Source organism: Aulostomus chinensis, chromosome 14 (genome assembly GCF_037954235.1).
Source record: "Aulostomus chinensis isolate RoL2024-O1b breed Wild chromosome 14, RoL_Achi_v1.0, whole genome shotgun sequence".
Lineage (NCBI taxonomy): Eukaryota > Metazoa > Chordata > Actinopteri > Syngnathiformes > Aulostomidae > Aulostomus > Aulostomus chinensis.
Genome location: NC_141333.1, coordinates 26,230,273 through 26,252,402, shown reverse-complemented (window position 1 = coordinate 26,252,402; position 22,130 = coordinate 26,230,273). Strand labels below are relative to the sequence as shown.

General features: G+C 40.6%; 1 protein-coding gene across 1 annotated transcript in view; it reads left to right on the top strand.

Annotated features, from left to right (window-relative positions):
• The window catches only part of znf644b (zinc finger protein 644b), a 35,170-nt gene extending 17,101 nt beyond the window's left edge, over positions 1–18,069 (top strand). Inside the window, exons 3-6 of the mRNA XM_086225305.1 lie at positions 7,643–10,132; positions 12,142–12,711; positions 14,055–14,139; positions 16,808–18,069. Coding sequence (XP_086081431.1) covers positions 7,648–10,132; positions 12,142–12,711; positions 14,055–14,139; positions 16,808–16,985 — 3,318 coding nt within the window. The 5' untranslated portion in view covers positions 7,643–7,647 and the 3' untranslated portion in view covers positions 16,986–18,069. The remainder of the gene's footprint in view (positions 1–7,642; positions 10,133–12,141; positions 12,712–14,054; positions 14,140–16,807) is intronic.
• Positions 18,070–22,130: the final 4,061 nt, after the last annotated feature.

Below are 22,130 nucleotides of genomic sequence, written 5' to 3'. Positions count from 1 at the left end.
CACTTGCAGGCCTGAAAACCCAATCAGAGGCCGCACACTCGATCCAGTTCCTGTTTAGCTGTTTGTCCTGCTCTAATAATAGAACTCAAGGTGACTGCTGAGGAATTGCTTTGCTTGCCTTCGCTGACAACGAGGCCTCTGCTCCCTGCATTACCATTCCTCCCGTATGTACCCATATTATGTTTTAAAGAAAGATAATGAGAGATTTCATCCTAATACCTGCGACGCTTGACATGCCTCCGAATTTAAGCTCACTGATGTCTGCTCGGCAGTGTGGAGCCTGTCCTCGATTTGGAGAGCAGTTTGACACGACTCCCTTTCATCTGAATGGTCACATGTCTAAGTTTGATATAGACGGTATTTCTTTTTTTTTTCAACTGGAGAGGTATCTGAGCATGCCTAATCATAGCAGCTACTTCTGCCTTGCTTAGTATTTATATACTTTCAGTTATATGGTAATAATAACATTTAATAAAAGTCAACATCCTAACTGCCACTAAACAAAAATACCCAGCCCTGCAAATGCTGCATCTCCTCTGCATATTTATAACAGATTAGAGGTTATGTATATCAATTGCGCAGCTCATGCATATTGTTATGAAGGAGAAATGCGGGAAATGGAAATGTGCCATTTCAACAAGCCAGCGCAGCTTGCCAAAAGTGGGCAAGTGGGTAGTGCTTGTGGTGATGGTTGTGTTTGTTTTCCTCTCAGTATCGGGAGACGAGAAGTCATGTATCGAAACAGAGCAGATATGATGTTTATGAGAGCCATCTGCTTGGCAGCCCTCCTGTGCCCGCTGCCCTCCTCAACGTGAGAGCAGCCTCATTAAAACGGTCACATGCCTGAGAATTTCTGTCTTTTTTCCTTTTCTTCTTTCCCCCTTTAAAAGGAGTAGAGTTTAAAACTAACAAAGCCTTGGGAAATCCCCATCAGACATCCCTCCCTTAATCCATTTAATTTTGAAAGGTATTGTTTAAAGCTTTAAAGTTTATATCGTTTAATCCCCCTCCAACACTACGGGCAGCAAATGAGGCCGTGTCAGCAGCTTGAACAGATATAATCTACTCCACACAACAGAAAATCCTCCTTCAAGACAAGGTTGCATGGGTTTCCTGTGAACTCACTTGTTTGATGTTTCTACCTGCTATTGAACATGACTTCTGTCTTAACCCAACTGTCACTCGCTCCCTGTCCCCTTTTATCACTCCCAATGTTCTCGCTTCACCTTTTTTCTGCAGTAATTCTACCATCACAGCCATTTCACTTATTCGCCTTTTTTTAGGAGAGGGGGGCCAGGAGAAGGTTGTTGTGGACAGGTTCAAGGGGATTTGGTTTTTAGACATTTTCGATTGTGGCTCCTTGGCCCATAGATGTGGGAGTTTTGGTTTTTGAAGCCCCTTTTACACGTGCACTGCAAACCTAAACTCATCTCAACATTAACAGGAGGAGCTGTATATGACACAGCAAATGTCTAGGATCCTGCAACTGTTGTCTGGTTTCAACTCTTCACTTTGGAATGGCTAACATGCTAAGTTACTTGCAGCTAGTTCTAGCTAAATGAGGTTTTGAATTCATCTCAAAATTCCTCGAAAAGGAATTGCAGTATATAGTAAGCTGCCACACTTAGCATCACCTGCTCACGTCCCTGTCTGTCCATCAGTCTCTTCCCTTTCTCTCTGTCTTTATCTCTGCCCCTCTCTTTCCTTCTGAATATCTGTCTTCCTCCATTATCTGTCTTTGTCTCTGCCCCGCTCTCCTGCTCTCTTTCCCTCAACCGGTCAAAGCAGAAGGCCGTCCCCATTGAGCCTGGATCTGCTCGACGTTCCTGCCTGTTAAAAGGAAGGTTCTTGTCACCACTGTTGCAGGATGTGCTTGCTGATGGAGAATTGTTGGGTGTAGATTCATTGAAGGACTGTGGTACTGGACCTGCTCTACCTGTAAAGAGTCATGAGATAACTTCTGTTGTGATTTGGTGCTATACAAATAAAACTGACTTGACTTGACGAACAGTGTCCGCTATCAGGGAGTTCTAGCTAAATGAGGTTTTGGATTCCTCTCAAAATTCCTCTAAAAGGATTGTAGTATATTGTAGTATGTATAGTTTTATCACTGCATTGCCAAATTTTGGCGATGTGGGACCATCGTGGGCGCTGGCCTGCAGCTAGCATGACTGGCCACATGTCACATGATAGCTAGGTTGTCAATGATGGAATAGCCTAAAAGGGTAAATAAAATTAAGGTTTGCTGGCCTTTGTAGCCTCTGGTGTCTCTGTAGAGGTCAAACACGAGATGGTATCACTGATGTAAGGTCCTGCATGTGGAAACATGTAACTTAGCATGTATTACGATGTGCCAGCAGCTCACTGGGGGCTGACTGTAGCTTCATATGCAGCATAGAGATGCAGGAGAGGTCTTTCTGTCTGTATTTTCGCAAGAAAATAAATGGCTACCTTCCAAAATGTTTAAAATCTTTACATTCTGAAGTACTTGTCTGGTTTTCACATCTTAAATGCCTTAAAAATGGCACTTATTTCTTAATGTGTGCACTATTCGTTCTCAAAATAAAGAACACAACTTTCTGAGCAAGTACAACCTCATATATTTCTCATATTGTTCTTAAGTGTATCATTTGAGGCTCACAAGTCCAGTGTATATTTCCATTCAAGCAGTAAATTACATTGTTTAGTTATCAAAGGCTTTGTGTAATTACATTTGTGCAATTCATGATGACAGGGCTGATAGTGTCTGCAGAAGACACTAGCATACATAATCACAGCCAAAATCCCATTAGGGAGAAGGGAGACCATTATTATGGAAATGACCTTTGGGTGACAAGAAATCAGTGGGATAAAAGAGGACATAATCCAGACAAAGATATCATGTGAAGCTGCTTTTTTTTTTTTTATCCTGTGCAAACGTAAGAAATTTCGGGTTTTATTGTCATGTTTTTAAGATTCTTGTCATAAGGAAAAGAGTGTGAATACATTTTTCGTTTCTGTCTGCTTTTCTGCTGTTTGATGAAAGACAAGGATCGCAGAAAAGCCTAACAATGCATTTTTTGTTGTTGTTGTCACTGTTGCACCTTCACTGGATGAACATACTCACCTTGAGATTACTGTAGTGTCAATGTGAATCTCTATTTTGAGCCACACTTTGATACGTTCACACTAAAGAGGCTGCTTCATAAATTCACATTGTGTCAAATAAATCAGTACATCCCATTAGTTAAGGAAGTTGTGCAGTGCAGTTCATGAGGGACCATAGCCCCCCTTGCCCCGTTAAGATATTTCATGCAAAGGCAGTGGCAGAGGGCTACAGGGTTGGGTGTTGACCCATACAGACATCTCCAGCAGTTGAGATGGTTTGGCTGAGTGGTCCATGTAACCCTAAACCCTGTTCTTCAGCGGCGTAACCTCTGCGCCACCAGCCTTGGTCCTCCATTCAGCAGAGGGAAGATATTAGCTTAATCAGTTTAGCTTACTGTATTTAGCTAATTATGGACCAAGACTAGGCAACCGAGTTTGACTAGTAAACACAACTACACACAACCACACAATTGTGTGTCATATGTATAACACAACAGTACTATTTGCATGCACATTACAAGTCGACACCGTTGATGAACATTGCATTTGCAAATAATTTGGAAGTGTCCAGGGTTAAACTTGGTGGGTTTTAGTCAGGTTTTTCCCACCTGTATCCTAGTAATGGATGGACCCTCATAGTCTTGCAAAATGATTAACTTCCTTCTAAAGAAGGCAGTATGAATAGTGTAGAACCCCCCTTAACCCTAAACCAAAACCCTAGGTGTAAAAAAAAGGCATTATTGTACTCTGCAAATTGTATTTATCGCTCTCATCACATCAGCAGTTTTTAGCCAATGAACAAGTACTCATCAAACAAAATCTACTTGCAGTTATTTTGACTGATATTGTAGTTGTGATATTATTTGCATTATTAGACATAAATAGAATATTTATCAATTTGGTTTCATTATTAATATCTTGATAGAAATTCTGGGGTTCTGTATCAGACAAAGATGTTGTCTCAAGTCAGTAGAGTACTATTTTTAGACTTGGATACCTCTGCAACATCACCACTCATCTAGAATGGAATTTTGATATTGATCAGTATATTGCACTTGGCCATATTACAGTTTGACAAAATTTCAATAATTTTTCCAGCCTTCCATTGAGCTGCAAATAGAGAAGATTTAATTCATTCCCTGATGGTCAATTTTTACATCTGATCTAACATGTCATAATTAACGGATGGTTGCTTTTCCTCTGCACTTCTCTGTTGCATCCTGTGTGTTTCTTTCCTCGCCGCAAAGTGTGACTCTGGCTCACTCTTTTGCAATTGAAAAACAGATTTTAAACAACACAAATCCTTGAAAGCAAATACAGTTGCACTTGCTATCAAAACTGCAAAAAGCTTGTTCAACGAAGTGCAATTTCTCTACTGTGGCACCAAATGAGACCTGTAAAGGTGCAAAACACCATTTGACAAGTTACTATATAGTGGTGAATTGTTGATTTTATAAAGTGAAAAATGCTCAGTACAATTCCCAGTGCCCAAAGTTACAAATGACCTCTTCTTTCATCCAACAGTCCAAAACCCAAAGACTATGGATGGGGATTTTGAAGCAACCAATAATCATGCCAATGCTGGACGTTCTGAACCAAATCACTTCACAAATTAACCAGCCAACACCACTGCACTCTTAAACACAACCGTTCCCCTTTCAGATATGGTTCCTCATTCATCTCAGTGAAATTGCAGATTACTTGGGTGAGATTTTTTGCTGCACTTAGGTGAAGACATGGAAATAGGGGTGTCATTGACCAGGTAAGTGTGTAAAATGGAGTAAGTTGAGGCACAACTTCCAAGGTGGTCCAGTTGGAAGGATTATCTCTCCATGGTAGCCTTGGAATCCAAGGGTTCCCCAAATCATAGCTGGGTCACGTGGCAAGGGTAAGGCACGTTTGGGGTGCCCTGCTACCGCTGCAACCTGACTTTGGACAAGCAGTTGAAGATGGATAGATGGATTTCAAAATTCATATTTGCTGTTTCTCCAGCCAGATGGTGAGCTGACCATCAGCTACTGTCCTTAACCAAATTATCCCTTTAAACCAGGATGTCACTTAAGCAGTAGAAGAGAGCGCAAACTGGTGGCTGTGATGGTTCCTGAAATAGATATTACCAACCAGCATTAGCATCTTGTATTTTACAAGATGATGACATGAGTGGCCATTGCACTTCCTATCATTAGATTTAAATGGCCTCACTTGTGTCATTTAGTGAAGTCATTACAGCATTATTAACTTCAAAAACACATGTAATTACTGCTCACAGCATTTTTGGGATTCGTGAAACAATTGTGTTTTACAGGCAACTGTAGTGACGTTTTGATTTGTTACATTGTGCGGAGCAGAGAATGACAGGAAGATGAAAGAGAATGGAGCATGACATGCACTGAGGTTGTGAGCCAGACTCAAAGCAATAGTGATGTGAGTACATGGCATGCCTCCCAGCCCACCAACTTTCAGAGCATGCTACATGAGATGAATTTTAACTCCATAACTTGTTGTTGGTAGAGTAAAAATTTGGATGGATATATGAATGTTGTAATTACAAAATCAGAAACTCAGTAATTGTTGGAGATGGAGAATCATGTTTCTTCATGCCACACTCACATGGAATCTAATAGGACTGTGTTGTACTTCACTTCAGTGTGTTGCTTATTTTAGTGTTACACCATTTACACCGGCGAGAGGGAAACATTTTAAAAAGCAACCATAGAAACAACGGCAAACTATTAATTAACAAGTCTTTGACAAAAAGTAACACATTCAGCTTCATATCAGTATCTTATGGAGAGTTATCATAGTAGCCATAAGCTTCTCAGTTTTAATCCTGTGTCCTTGCATTAATTGTTCAGTTTTAAGCATGAATAAAATCAGCCCATCCATCACTTGATGTACTGAGGCCTCAAAAGATTGGCACACAACCTCAGCATAATGACTCTTTCCCCATAATGTGATACATTAATCTGAAGGCATTTGAAAAGTCTGAAGAAGCCAATGATTAAATTGGTTATTTACGTTAAGTTAGGGGAGGGCTAACTGGATGTAGCTTCTCCGCCATGAACAACATACAGCTCAGTCATAAAAACTGTGGACAAATATTTTATATTATTATTATATTTGATAACATCCAATTTTAGAGATTTGACTAATGACCAAGTAACTCCACAAGTTTTAATGTAGCATTTGCACGACAGGACATGATAAGGTGAGATACACAATAGAAATTTCAAGTGCTAAAAGATAACATGAAAGTAAAATTAGCTGGAAGGTTTGTTGTCTATTGTCTAATGAGGCTCAATCTCATTTACCAATCTGCAGAGAAGAGCAAGTGTCTTGGGGGAAATTGCAGACAGGCCTAGTAAAAGCTCAGATTGATCTGTGCATATACAGCTTAACTGTATTAAAGCTCATAATCCCTGTAAATATCTTCAGGCAAGGCAAAGTCAGCCTTTTAACATTGACTAAGTGAAGTAAATAGAAGCAAATACATTTTTAGAAAAATTGCAATTCTGTTGAACCCCTGTTCGTTATATATAGAAGCGAAGTGTGTGAGTTTGCTGGTAATGAGGCTTGTACATTTTGAACCAAGATATTTTAATGGCTTTGCCACCCTGCCGTTTGGGGGTAACATTGAAGCGCGCTTTAAATGTAGAGCGTCTGTTCCCCCTCTAACACCACAACAGATGGGGAGAATATGGAGCTCGGAAGGTTTTACCTCTGAGGTGGTAACAGTGAAGCCACTCATTAACACTGAATTTACCACTTCGTTAGCAACGCAGCTTCCTGTAGAGAGCAACCAGCCCTTGATGTCAAATCCACTGAGCATGCATTTTAAACTAAATCAGCTCTGGACATGTAATATAATCTGCCATAAAGATACATAATACTTAAAACTGAAATTAGTCTGCGTAAGTTTAAATAAACATAAAGTCAAAACCTACATAAACTGAAGTACTGATATGCTTATACCTGTGTATTTGCAAGGGTTTTCTTTACGTCAGTCTGTGTTTGTGTTTTAGACAGATTGCGGGCCTGCCAATTTGTCAGGATTCAAGTAACAACAGTCTCATGCTGGGATCTGTGTTGACACCATCACAGAGTGATAAGACACAATATGATCTCATTGGAGGTGTACTTTGTTCCCATGGAAATTGGTCAATTTTAGCAGGCGACTGAGAACTTTAGGTGGAGAAGTAGGGAGGTTGTATCCCAGAGGTACGCTCACATAATTAAGCATCCTCGCCAGGGTATTCGGGGCTAACAGCAGGGTTTGTTGTGAATAGAGGTGGCGAAAGAGGGTGTTGGAAAATCATAATGCAGCGCAGAATAATACCTTTCTTATTTTATAGAGCTGTGGGAATAGCCCAGTGCCACGTTGTCAGTGTGAATAAGACAAAAAAAGTCATTTTTATTATAGCTGTAATTTTCAGCTATATTTTTTTTGGTTTTGTTTTTGTAGTGTTAGAATCTGCACTTGAATACAGGAAATATTTTTTTCTCATAAGATGTGGGTTGTAATTTTTTTTCACAATTAATTTTTATTTTATTTCAGATACTATGTCTGATCTGAAGTCAAATGCACGAGAGGACAGAGATGTGGAACCGGTGTCTGACAGCCCAGGTCATACCCAGGAGCCATTACAGAGTCACACATTCTCCCTGAAGAACAATGCTGCAGGTCTGTCCTCCGATGAACATGAAAACCCTTTAAATGGAACCCAGCCGAATCCATTTGTATACAGCAGTGTCCCTGCTGTTACCCATGCAGGCAATTCATTGCCTTTAGGAGCACTTGTTAATGGACCTGGTTCACACTCCACCTCAGAGGTACATTGTGTCCTGAACAAAGGCACTGTTTTATCCAACAATGTCCTGGACGCCACGTGGCAACTGGAGAAGGACACAAGCCCTGAGGTGTTACCACCACCTAGTGAGCTTCAATCAGACACTTGGAAGAACACAGTGGGGCCAGTCGTAAAAACACTGGCCACACAGCCAGGTGTCAACACACCACTGTCTCACTCGGAGGAGAATGAGTCTAAACTGGCCTATTCCACACAGTCGGGTGACAATGTAGAGCAAATGCACATTAGCCAACCTTTGACAAAACAGACAAGAAAAACAAGATCTCGGCGGGATGCAGAACACTCAGAAAGCTCCTTGGATGATTCAGATGATAGTGAAATCAGATGGGATACGGTGAGGGAGTGCTTTGTGATGCATGAAAGACTCCGGACAAACAATACTCATGTAAGAAGCTTGTCAGACACTCTAGAAAAGGTTGGCAGCTTAAATCACAGACACAGTGGTAATCATTTTAAAAAGGTTGCCAGCAAACACACAGCTTTGACTACACATTCTGATTTCAAAGATCCTTCGAGGAGTGCAGCTTTGCACCATGTTTTTAGCTCAGCACAAAAGGCCTGTAATGAGAAACGATACCCTGAAGAGGAGGACAACCTAAGTCCAAAAATGAAACAGTTAAAGACAGAGCAACTTGAACAAGATCCACTTTTCCTCTCATGCACAATATGCAATGTTAATTTCAAGCAGGAAAGACATTTCCATAGACATATGATGTATCATTTAGGAAAGCATAATCAGGTGTACAGTGACAACGTTTCACAGCCCTTTATATGCAACGAGTGTGGGCGTGTGTTCTGTGATAGCAACTCCCTCATGAGGCACATCATTATTCACCAAGAGGGGTTGGAGGAACATGGGGAGAAAATCAAAGGTCTTGAAAACAAGGAATTCAATGACAGGGGTAGCAGAATAAAGTGTGATCGGCCTACGATCATTGTCCAGCATGCCAAAACACGTGATAATCTGAAGCACTACTACTTCTGTGAGGAGTGCAACTATGTTACACTGACACAGCAAGCACTTGAAGCACATTTCCATGTCACCCACCTCAAAACCCACCTGGCGCAATACGGCAACATGACCCATACCAATGGAGAGGAGGCAGGTCATGTTCACTTTCAGTGTCAAATGGGGTTTGTCACCTGTAGAGATAAAGTGGTACTTGAAAGAAAGGCAGATTTCAAACATCTATATAATTGTAAAATGTTTGCTGGAGAGACTAAAATGACATGTACTAATGGAGAAACAGCCCATTTCCCCCATAGGTCAGGTAAGAAAGAGGACATTTACATGAAAAAGCCTGCCACTTTAAATTCAGTGGAGGCAATAAATTCATTTCGGTTTAAGTGCTGTAACAAAAACACGCAACCATCTTTGTGGAAGATTGACACACATGGAGAATTACTCCTGCAACCAGCAGAGACATTAGATGTGGCAACTAAATGCACCTGTATGGAAGAGGGTGAAAAAAACAGTGACTATGAGGCTTTTGGCAGCTTAAATCTGGCAACAATCAGAAATCTTAAATTAGACCAGAACAACCCAGTAAGCAGGATAGACCCAAATTCTCCATCAATGAGAAAAATGTCAGCACCTTTGCATAACACTATTGACATTATGCATGGTAAGATGGTTCCAAGGCTTAGCCACAGGCATCAGAAGCAGTCTGCAGACATAGTTCTGGAGAAAGGCAGTGAAGGCCGTGATAACTTCAGTGATAACCCCAGTGAGGCTAGAGGCAGCATCTTTGAAAGCAGCAAAAATGAAAGCAACTTGTGTGCTAGCAGAGATTTCAGAGGGAGGTGTTCAGTCAAAGACCAAGGCCCCCGTGTGCTCAAGACCAAAGATGATGGTGATGAAGACTGCAGTGATATAGAGCAACTCATAATCAAGGAGGAGTATATGGAAACTACAGAGTGTGAAGATTCACCCGAGTCAACAGGTCCCAGCTTTGATATTTCACACACACCGGGGGTAGAGCACAAGCTCTGTCCATACTGCCCTGCCATGTTCATGTCTGGGGTGGGCCTGTCCAATCATGTGCGAGGGCACCTCCACCGAGTTGGCTTGAGTTATAACGCTCGTCACATGGTTCTGCCTGAGCAAGTGGCGTTGCAGGACCAGCAGCAACGAGTACGCAAGAGGATCCCCACTGGCTGGCGGAAATCGAGAAAAGGTGATTTTAATGCTTCAGATAGTTGCAATTTAAAACCAACTCAGGATAGCAGTTTCTTATCTCTTTTTAACAGAGTCCATACAAATAGGCATCTTACTCTGGGTCAAAAGACTGTGGTTTTGGGAAATATATCTATTTGCTGTCTTGCCAAGAGTTAGTGAGAGAGAGGGATGATCGATACCACTTTTTATGAATGCTCTATATACGTATGGAGCAACAATCAGCAGCAGGTTAGTTAACATGGAATCAGCTAATGTCAAAGCTGTGTCAAAGGTAACTTTTTTTGTCACATCTCTGATTTGAATGATGAAATAAGTTTTAAATATTTTGTCCTTACATAATGGTAAAAATTCAGTTTGCCATGAATTATGTGAGTCTCCCAAATGTGTTGCAACTGCTCCATTTTACCAAGCAAGGCTAGACATTTCCCCTGCTTCAGTTGCAGTGTTGCCAACGTGGCATCTTTGTCACCAGATCTGGTAACTGTCCAGACCCCCTTGGTCCCTTAAATTGCCAAAAGCGACTCACGATAAAACTTGCGACTTTTTCTACTCTTCGAAGGAATTTTTGAGTTGACACCAGTACATTTTAGCTTTCCCTGAAAGCACATTACTCCGTACCCCAATTCATGTCCTTAACTAGGAGCGGGGAGCCTGCAAGCTTGGGCTGCTACCTTTACCTCAGCCTCTCTCAGATGATCTTTTAGTCTCACCAAAACCTCTCAAGAACTCGAAAACATACTCCGCTCATCCCTATGCTCCTTCTTCTCAACTGTTTCACTCCTCCTTCTCTCTCAGGTCATCCATCCTTGTGGGCTTATAGCTAGGAACCTTGCTTATTAACTGAAGCTAAAGCTAAAGCTAAGCTAGTCCCTTGATGCCTGCATGTTGTCCTTTACCAAAGCAGCTTTTTTTCTGACACCTGTTTGGTGGCAGAACATTCACTGTGATGTTCTGTTGTCAAGTGGACATCAGCTCAGCTACACACAACAAACAGGCTTGGTGACCCTCAGCGCCTCAATTCCTACACGATGGTTTAAAGCCACTGTGAAGCTTTGGCTGTGAGATTGGTAGTCAGACTCCTTTTGAAGAATTACAGATTGCTTAACTTTTAGGGGTCTGTATGACAGTGGTGTCAATCATCTTGTTTAACCCTAACCCCCCTACAAATAAAAATATTTTCCCAAAATGTTAGATTTCCTTTTAACTTGGCCTTGTTTGTGGGTACTTTACCAGCCTCTGTACCATCAAGTCTCTGCTGGAACTATAGTCTGTTAGACAAGTCTGACTCAGTTTGAAATTAATTTGTTTGGTTTGTTTCTATTTATTTATTTTTTATTTATGTAAAACAAAACAACAAACAGACAGTACTGACTTCAGTGTACTGAATTCACACATAACTATTGCACCAGGCCCAGTTTGAAGTTTCTATCTAGATTGGTTTAGTTTCACATCACAAAAATTAGAGCGAACCAAATAAAAATACAGTGGGAAGGGCGATAAGCTGATTGGAAAAAAAATAGTTGTGCTGGATCAGTGTTGGATTGTGCTCTCGCTGCAATCAAACCATGCTTGGGTTTGCTCGAAAAGGGACCGAGGCCAATTAGGAGAGGTGGTCTCAGAGTATTGGTTTTGGTCCTCAGCAGAGTATCATGCTGGTTTCACAAGTGCCGAAACAAACCACAGCAATAGTTGAACCGCACCTGAGTTGTATTGAATTGAACTAAATTGTGGGTTGGGACCGCTATCTTGAAGGTGTCACATGTCTATATGCAGGAGTTGGGCTGAGATGCTAGGTTGTATTTAAATTTACAGCTGTAGTATTTAGTACTCATCTCAGTCTTTTAAAGCTTGTGCAATGTGATGAAATCCAAAACTGTATATTTGCATTAAGGGTTAAACTTTTGTGGTTGATAAATACTTTTAGAAACTACTGGATTGTATTTTTCTGTACTTGTAAGTCACTTCATTCTGTTATTCATTTCACTGATACTCTGTATTGTGTTCCAGTCTTCAAGCCAGAAACTCAAAGGAAACATACATGTCCTCTCTGCTGGGGTTGGTTTGATTCTAAGACTGGCCTGTCAAACCACGTGAGGGGACACCTTAAACGAATAGGTAGACATGTCTCCTGCAGCACTAAGTCCCCTCTGTGCACCCTAAACGAACTGCTACAGGACAAAAAGGAATCTTGCAACATCCTCCAGATTTTCACCAAGAGACAGTTCTCTTCAATATGTCATGTCCCTCAGAGGTTCAATAACAGCAGTGGCCTATTCTTGCACACTGGATTACCAATGACAGTCCATAATGAGATGAGGAGTCCAAATCCAATATTCGACAATTTTATGCCAAAACAAGAGGCAGAGGACCCCACACATACAATGAAGCTGGAAGAAAAAGGAACTGTCAATGACTCCTCAAGCACTGCTGTTGGATTTCTCAAAGGAATGCAGGAAAGTATGGAGCTTGTCACCAGAACCAAGCAGGAAGCCTATGCAACCAGGAAGCTCTGGGCTATGACCAAAGATTGCAAGGAGGAGCCAGAAGTGGCCAGTGTGGAACCAAACTGGGCTCATGGTATTGGCAGTCATACACTTTTGTAGTTACATTGAATGATAATGAATGACACAAAAAGCCTATCCCTCTCCCTTTATTGTCCATTGACCTTATAGCAGATACCCTCAGAGTTGAATCAGTTATTCTAATGAAAAACAGACATCAGTGGGCGTGTTTTGTATGATTTGACTTGAAGCCTTTCCAGAATCTGTGAAGTTTTCAAGTCTTCAATCATATTTTGAGGTAGTATTTTTCAACCATACAACAAAAACTGAAATATTTAATGCATAGTCTTGTATTTTTGTCAACATTTATATAAAACACATGATATGGTATTACACAGCAGGAGAAAGCCAATAGACCAGTGATCTATCATACAAATGAGTCTAACATTTGTCGTGTAATATTTTTTGACAGGTATCCAAAAGATCAGTAAAGATTACAGATAAAGTTTACTTTCCATTTTAATGAATGTGGCTTGTTTTACCTGCATGTTAAAGCATCAGCTCTTGACTTCAGCAGTTCAAGACAATATACATATTTGTCATTTAACAGGAAAATTTGACATCAACCTGCTTTTTTCCCCTCTCGACTGCATTATCAGAAACATATTTTTATTCCTTGATAATGAAATCTGGGCGTCCCGCTTCAGTTACTTTTGAAAGTCTTGTAGTCACAGTTTTCTGTCATAGGACTAACAGATCTGTGATATTATGTGTATTTTATGAATCCTCTGTGATTCTCATGAGGAAGAATACGTGAAAATAGGCCCCCTGAAGACGCAAGGTTGTGTTAAACTTTACCAGTAACACTTTTCCGACAGGCTTAGAAGTGAAACCAGCTGGAAGAAAAATGAAGAGAACAATGGGAGTAACAGTTTTGCTTCATAATCAAATTACTGCATAAAATGAAAATACAGTATGCCCTGCATTTATTTCTCCTTTCATTCTATCTTAACCACTGAACTGTCCTGTGGCAATTATTTGATATTTAAATAATAGTTAAAACATTAAAAAAATACTATCCAGTCATAAATCAATCAATGCTTAGAGATTAATCAAATAGAAAATATCAATATTTTCAATTTTCCATATTTTCTTTGAATTAATATAGTTTCTGTAATGTTCTATCTCAAAGGTAAGAGTGTCCCAAATAAAATATTTGTAGAGTGTAACAGCATCTGTCAGTTTGGGGGGACAAGTTATGCACAGTATTTGTTTCCTGTGTCTTGCTAAAAAGCACCCATTATTGGTCAAAGTTAGAAGGGTTTTTTTGTTGTTGTTGAAGATTTATTCAGGCCCCGTGCCAGTGATTACTTGATTCATTCCCTTATAAAGCCGTGTTGTGTTGTTTTATCATTTCAGGCTACGATTATGAAGAGCCAAGGCCAGGGTTAAAAAAGAAAAATGTACCCTCCTTGAATGCTGAGATATACACACTCACCTGCAGGTACATAGAAGGATTTACATCCTGCCTCCATATACATACACCTTTGCATAATGTTCTCCATTCTGTCTTTTGATGATGGTGATACGAGTTAGCTTACTTGCAATGAAAGCTAGCAGTAAGGCAGTCGAGAAAGCTGCCTCAAAAACCATTAACTGCACTTTTCTCCAAATTAGTCTTTGCATGCATTAAGAGAACAAGGGTTGTGCTTAACTTTTGCTGTGAAAAAAACTTCAAAATTCCAAGTTGTTATTTTGCCAAATACATACATGGAACTAGACAGCCTCAACTCACTGTCCTATCTTGCTTTCTCAACGTATCCAAATAAAGGATCAGGGTTTTGGTTTGTCCAGAAGTAATCCTTCTCATCCTCTCTTATAAGCTCATACAGGCATAAACACATGCTTTGTTTTGTTGGCTGAAGTTATAATGGGGCTTTTGAAGTGCTGCGTCAAATCATTGCACCCTGTCAGGAAAGTAGTTCTAGGAATGCATCTGATGCTAATATAAGAATATCTCATAACTTCCAGCATTTTTTAAAGCAAATGCCAAGCACAACCCCTGCTCTATTACTGCAGGTAAAGACCACTTTTGAGGAGAGTGTGTTTGATTACTTCTGAGACACCTTTCTCCATTTGTCTGTCAGCATTTGTTGCGGCTAAGCTAATGAGCAGTCTGGAGCTCTGAAATGCACACAGACAGATGACAGGAATATCTATCCACTTGTTTTGCTCTAAAAATGATGGGCAATCAGTGTATTTTCCAAAATGTTATTGTGCTCTTTCAAGGTAAGTGCAAACCAGTATGTCACATCAACCTGCCTTTCCAATTTTTGTTATAGTTTAAAAGACCTAGCATGCCCAAGATCTTTTGCAGGAATGTCACGATACCAACAACTGTGCCGTTTGTGTTTCAACTGTGACCTGGCTTTGTCACGACCTCTGCATGGCCTCGTAAAACTAGCCTTGTGTCAAAGTTCATTCTTAGTCTTAGTCACATTTAGTCATTTGCACGTCATTTTTTGTTCGTCATGTTTTGGTCAACTAAGAATCTCAACATTTTAGTTTTAGTCAAATGAGATCTCAAGGTATTTTAGTTGAGTTATAATCAAAACATTAGCCTTTTGTCTATTTTTTATTTAAGACTCTGAAATAAAATGCTAGCTTCTAGGACTAGCTCAATCAACCAGTGTATGCAGATGAATGCCAGTTAGCAGTTAGTTACCTGAATATTTGGGTGGTTGCAGGTTAGATGCCTTTTCAGGTTGGTGGTATTTTTCCCAGCGATTATTTTCCCGCACATGTTCCCATCTGTCAAACGAGGCATTGTGATTTTTTATCTGAGTCTATATATAGAAAATTGGACCAAATATCCTGTCGCTTCCTCCTCCCTTGCATGGTTGCAGGTCTCGCGTTGTTCTTGCATGCAGTTTCGTTTTGGAGCCGCAGGGGTGCAACAAGACGACGTAGAAGAACTGCTGGCACAAACAAATGACAGCTAGACCGGATGTTGCGTTTCCTCTCGCGTAGTAGACGAAAACGAGGAGGGAGTTTTTGTTTAGTTTTGATTTCATGCAAAACATTTGTCTTGATTTTATTCGTCAACAATAAGGCACATTAACAGTTTTAGTTAGTGTTTTTAGAACATTGGTGCTGTCTCGTCATCGTCTGATCTTTGTCATGGGAAAACGGGTCGTTGACAAACATCTTTTGTCTCGTCTCGTCTGGCAAAATTAACTCTGTCATAAAGCACTGGTGTTTTGCCAGCATGATTTTGTTTACTCACTGATTTGGTCATTTTCTTTGATTTGTACTTCTTTCTTCTGTTATAAATGTTGCAGTTCTTTTTAATTTCCTATTTTGTGACGCTGTAGCCTACAGATGAACTTAATCCAGTTACATCCTGTGTGTTTTTGAGATTGTTTAAGATGGGCCTCTCATTGTCTATGTTAGTTTTTTAATTGACCAGATGCCAATGCAATTCTTGTGTCTGACTCTGCAGCGTTCAAACTGTGTGTGATGTGGCTTGCAACAAAAATGGACTGGGTGTATATTTTTGGTGGAGCAGAGTGGACACCCATGTCTGAGGTGCTTCTCGAATACAAAAATTAGATTACCTAGGGTGGTTTCTTCCAGCTCTGGTGGCCCCGGCATGGCCGGAAGAATGAAGCAATACCTGTACCCCTCCTACACAGTCTTTTATTGTCTTCATCCACTTACTATTTCACCAGTGCCCAAGAAACCCTCCAGTAACAGTGGTAGTCCTCTGCAGTGTCAGAATAAGCTTGCTCCTCATGTTATTTTGCACCAATCTGTTCACGACTATGAGAATAGGCTGAAGAAGCCAGGCTTACCGTTGGGTCAATTCCCAGCTGCTCTGTTAAAGAACCTTTTTCAACTGTTTTTTTTTTTTTTTTGGCTTTGATCAATATTTTTGGATTCAGAAGCAACCTTTTTCACCCTTCCTAGAGCACATACCCTTTATCATCTATGGAATTGGTGACTGCAGACATCATCTTAGTAGCTCTTGTACAGCCAATGTCAATAAGAAATGTGTGTCAGATGGTGGAAGGATCACATTAGAATAAAGGTTATTATTAATAGAGAATGTGCTGGGGGGAAATAACTGTGCATTCATTCTAATAACCTGTCCTCTTAATGAATTCTTGCAGATTCTGCGACTTAGTCTTCAAGGGCCCCCCATCCATCCAGGAGGATTGGATCAAGCACTTGCAGAGGCACCTTCAGCACACTGTTGTGCCCTACTCAGGAAGAGGGATGGTAGAAGTTCTGGGTTCCCATCAAAAAATACAAATAAGCATGTCTCATGAGCATCCAGCCCCAGAGTAGTGTTGAACCAGCGGCCTTCCTGTTTCACATACCGTACATCAGTATATTACTTAAGATCAATCCTGCAACTATTGATGAAAATGTAAAATACTATACTCTTTAATGATTAGATGTTTTAGTAATATTGCACACATTCGTATTAACATTGCAAAGCATTGCCTTATCAACTTGGCTAATACAATTCATTGGATGTATGTTTCTGACAGAGGTGGAAAATGGCTGGTAGTCTGAGCTGCACCAGCACTATACAAGTGACCTTTGACCACCCTAATAGTTCCTTTGGACATTATAGACAAATAAAAAGAAATCTGTCAATGTTTTCCAGAGATATAATGATCATGTGGTCGTTGTGCCAAATTTGAACAAATTCTCTCAAGGCTTGCCTGAAATATCGCATTAACAGGGGTGAGACGGATAGGTGGACGGACAACCTGCAAATATAATGCTTCCAGCCCATGGCTGTTGCCTCTGTGGAGGATTACAATTGTCTCTCGGTGGATGAAAGGTACAAGCAGCAAGGTTACACCAGTACTAAAGAAATACACAGTCCTGATCATTTTAATTGACATGTCTTTTGTAGCCAACACAGAATAGACGAGAGCTCTTGTTAAAGCAGCATACGCAGCAGCATGTTGGGGCTTGTTCTTTGGCTTCTGGTATCATATTCTCATTATAGCCAAGATAAAAACATCTTTTTTATTATGAGAGAAGTCTCTTGCTGTAACAGGGAAACATTCTATGTGTAACAAGATGCAGTGAAAGTTTTACCAGTTCTGTGTTCCAAAGTTGTGATGCACTTTTTCACGTTTAAATTATTATTGATAATCGCGTGGCTTCTTAGTAACTCTGAATTAACTATTTCAGGTTGCAAATGATAAATTAAGGGCTGGCTACCATAAAAGAACATTTCTTACTTGTTGTTCTGTGGGTTTTTTTGGAGTGTCACTGAGGAAATAAAAATTAAAGACCCAATATTGACGCTGAGCATGAAGTTTTTGGATTTGCCGAAGGGTCAGATGGACATTATTTACTTTTAACCCCATGGCTTATCTTCTGGTATGTCTGCATTAAAGTAATTATTCATGTTTCCATGTCAATAAAAGTTAATTTTACAGTCTTAAGTCAGTTATTAATGTAACAATACTTAAGGTGTTTTTGAAGAAAATCCCCAAATTCACAAATTTTAGTTTATTATGAAATTTGTGGATGGCACAGTGGTGCAGTGGTCAGCACTGTCGCCTCACAGCAAGAAGGTTCCAGGTTCAAGTCCCGGCTCGGGCACGGGATCTTTCTGTGTGGAGTCTCCATGTTCTCCCTGTTCCTGTGTGGGTTCTCTCTGGTACTCCAGCTTCTTCCCACCATCCAAAGACATCAAGAGGGGACGAGGCTGATTGATACTCTAAATTGACCGTAGGTATCAATGTGAGTGTGAATGGTCGTCTGTCTCTATGCGATGGACTGGTGACCTGTCCAAGGTGAACCCCGCCTCTCACCCAAAGGCTGCTGGGATAGGCTCCAGCCCCCGCGATCCTTAACAGGATAAGTGGAAGAAAATGGATGAAATTTGTGACTAATTGTTACCACAATCCGTAGTTGAGACGATGGCTCTGTGAGGCCGCGATAGCAGTATCATGCATGATAATACAGTTGTATTTTGGGTAGACATCATCATTTTAAAGCACATACACTCACAACTTTACAGCCCTGACTAAAAATGCTGGATTTTTTTAACCAAGGACCACTGTTCCATTTGTGTCTCTGAGAGTTTTACATTTGTTACAGCTTGTCCCCACCTCAAGAGAATAGCAACAAGTTAATGCATTAAATGCAGGCAAACTTTGTGTGATTTCTCTTGGTGGGCAAATGACAGTTAATCAGCGATTGGCAGTTATTGAACATAACATTGGTGACGAGGATGGAGTTCCCTTTTCCACCTCTCCCTCTGTTTCTTACCCTGCCTGGCAAACCATTGATTCCATGGACCCAGGGGGATAAATCATTTGAACCATCCATCGCAGCTTTTGGAAAGGACACAGACAGGAAGCCATCTTCATACACCACCTCAACAGCAAGGGACAGCGTAATTTTTGGACATGGGGACACACATATGTTCAATGCATCACACGGCAGTTAACATATTTTGCTGCCCATCAACAGTGTTGATCCTCTTCCTGAGAGTTCTGGCCAGGCTCTATATATTAGGAGAGTTGAGTTGAGTAAACTGAGGGAGAAACTGCTAATATCCCTTAATAATTCAGAATTCCAGCTAGCATCTGCAGTTAGTTTAGCATCGCAACTGACAAACTCCAGGCCCCTCCCAGCCTGGGATATTGTCTGATATATTATCAGTCAATCGCTTAACTCCCACAAAGACATTGGTTTCCTTTGTTTTGTACTAATATATGGGGAGTAAACCCACTGCGTGACTGATCATTTCCATAAAAACATTCATTGTGGTTCAAGCCTTGGTAAAAAAGCCAGTATTGGTCTACTCTCTCACATATGTACCCATTAGCGACATTACGCACTTCTTGGTGGTGCTGTCCATGCTAATACTAATAGCTAGGATCTTTATCTGGGTTACTATCAGGTTTTAGGATTTGAGTTAAGATTCTAAGCTTATTTTTGCTATATATCGCACTGGGTGGGAAAATGCAACTGCTTGAACTATTGATTTCAATCTAAAGAAAGTCTGCTGTGCAAATTACAAGTTCTCTAGATTTTTTGTTATTATGGGCGTCAAGCTTAGAATTCATTCCAAAAATATGTATTTGTCCTAAAAGAGAACCCAACAGATTTTAGGGGAATTCACCTATTGTCCATCTTCCTCAGAGCCAGTATGAAAGATAGTGACCCTTTTCTCCTCTGTCTGCACTGCAGTACTCAGTTATAAAGTGCACAATAGCACCCTCTGTCTTTCTCTCTGTTCGTCTTTCTCCTTCCGTCTTGTTCTCATCCTCGTATATCATTCTCTCCCTTATTTCTCTTTGTCTGTCCCTCTCTTTTACGCTCTCTTTCCTTCTCTCTTTTTCCCCCAATGAAGGAGATGACCATTCCCACTGAGCCTGGATCTGATCCACGTTCCTGCATGTTTAAAGGAACATTTTCATCACCGCTGCAAGATGTGTTTGCTCATGGAGAATTGTTGGGTGTAAATTCATTGAAGGAGTGTGGTGCTGGACCTGTCATGCTTGTAATGTGTAATGAAATAACTTTCATTGTGATTTGGTGCAAGACAAATAAAATGGACTTAACTGGAAATCTTGTCAGTTGCAGAGAAAAGGTCAAAATAAAGACCACTTTGGAAAAAGTGTATTTGATGCTAAACACTATCATTCACTGTGTTTAGCTGTCTAGCAGTCAGCTGATCTTTTTGGGTCCCTGCTCCAGGAGAGAAGAGTATCTAGCTTCTTGTCTGGCTCTGGGAAGGATGGACAATAAGTGTGTTTCACAAAAAGTTGCCGTGATCCTTCAAATCTGACTTCGTGCCGAAACAAATATTTAACCATTTTTTGACAAAGTACATATTATTCTTTTGCCAGGTTGAAGGACTTGTTGGACCTGTCAGAGCCATTTTTTTTTATCAATATTAATATCACAGGAAAATATATTTAAATGAGCAATGTTTATGAGAAAACATGTTCCCCTATATCCTATAGTGAATGCTTTATGGGAAGCAGTTGCCCTTTCAGTTTCTTGCTGTGTGATGATTCCTTATCACAGCACACGATCCAATTTCATTTTTTGTGTTAGATTAAATTTGTTGCAAATCTATTGAGATCCAGATTTCAGTGGGACTCGACACATTATTCCCAACAGAATGTATTTAGGGCTGTGTGCTATTTAAAACTTGAGTTTTAAGTGTTTTTGATGTAGCCACTACTTGATAGCCACATCTGGGTTTCCTACTTACCAGTGGCAAAGGGGGCTAACCCTGCAGTTTATCCTGGGCCGTATTTAAAGCAGCGATCAAAGCTGTACAAACCAATTGTCATCATGCTTCTCCAGGGGGAATTTTGAAGTACATTAATGCGCCTTCTTTGGGAAATAATTGTGCCACTCTGTGACTTCATTAGGTCTCCTGGCTGTTTCAAAAGATGTTCTCTCTGGAGGTTGAAAGCCACATCGCTGGCAGACAGCATCCCAAGGGGCTGAATGAATAAAAAAGAGAGATTATAATGAGATTGAGTTAGCCATGACCAGAATTGGGCTTTTCATTATTCCACTGGCTGGAGAGAGAAAGAGGGAGAGAGAGAGAGAGAGAGAGAGAGAGAGAAGGCTGACATAAAAAATGTGTTGTTGCCAGACCCGTACTCACCATCTGCTACGGGGTCCGATGGTAGGCAGCTATTGCATGCTCATCATTGCCATGGGTATCAAAGGAGCCTCCTCTCTGGAGATTGCTCCATTAAAAGTGCAAACGCCAACCAATATATGCACAAAGCATTTAATTTGAGAAAAAAAAATTGGTATTGATTCACAAATGGGTAGGAATAATGTGAGAACCTTGACTTGCTCTGTGCTATTTGTTGTGTTTAATTATGAGCCAATGTTTTAAACCTGTTTTTATGTTTAATGATGCTAGATTTTGAAAAAGTAAATAATTAACTTTTTTTTTTTTTATTAATGTTTTTTTGTGAACCACAGTCAGTGTTTGTGAGAGCAGTTATCCTGAAATAAGGACCATTGATCATGACCTGTCCTTTGGCCAGTTGTTCTGGCCAGAGTACCACAGACTGCCTGTGTGAAAAAAAGAAAGAAAATCAATAGGTTTCCATTATCTGTTTGGGCAGTGTCACTGGCCTGTCAATGATCCTGTTACAGTGCTGGTACAAGGGTGATGCGGGCCCACACTCCCTCGCTACTGACAAGAAGAAAACATGCTGACAGGCACCGGGAACAAGTTGGAACACAGATTTGCACTTCAAGCAGCCGTCCGAGGAGATATCGTGTGAGGCCACCATGCGGCAAGGGGCGAGCTCTGTTGGGGCCGGGGTAGAGGGAGGGTTTGGGGGTGGGGTGTGATGGGGGCGGCCTTCTTCTACTGTCTGCCTGTCTAGCTTTCCAACACAAATGCTTTTATCTTCCCATAAATTATTCACCTCTGGATTCACCGAAGGAAACTCAGTTGCACTGATTGTGGCT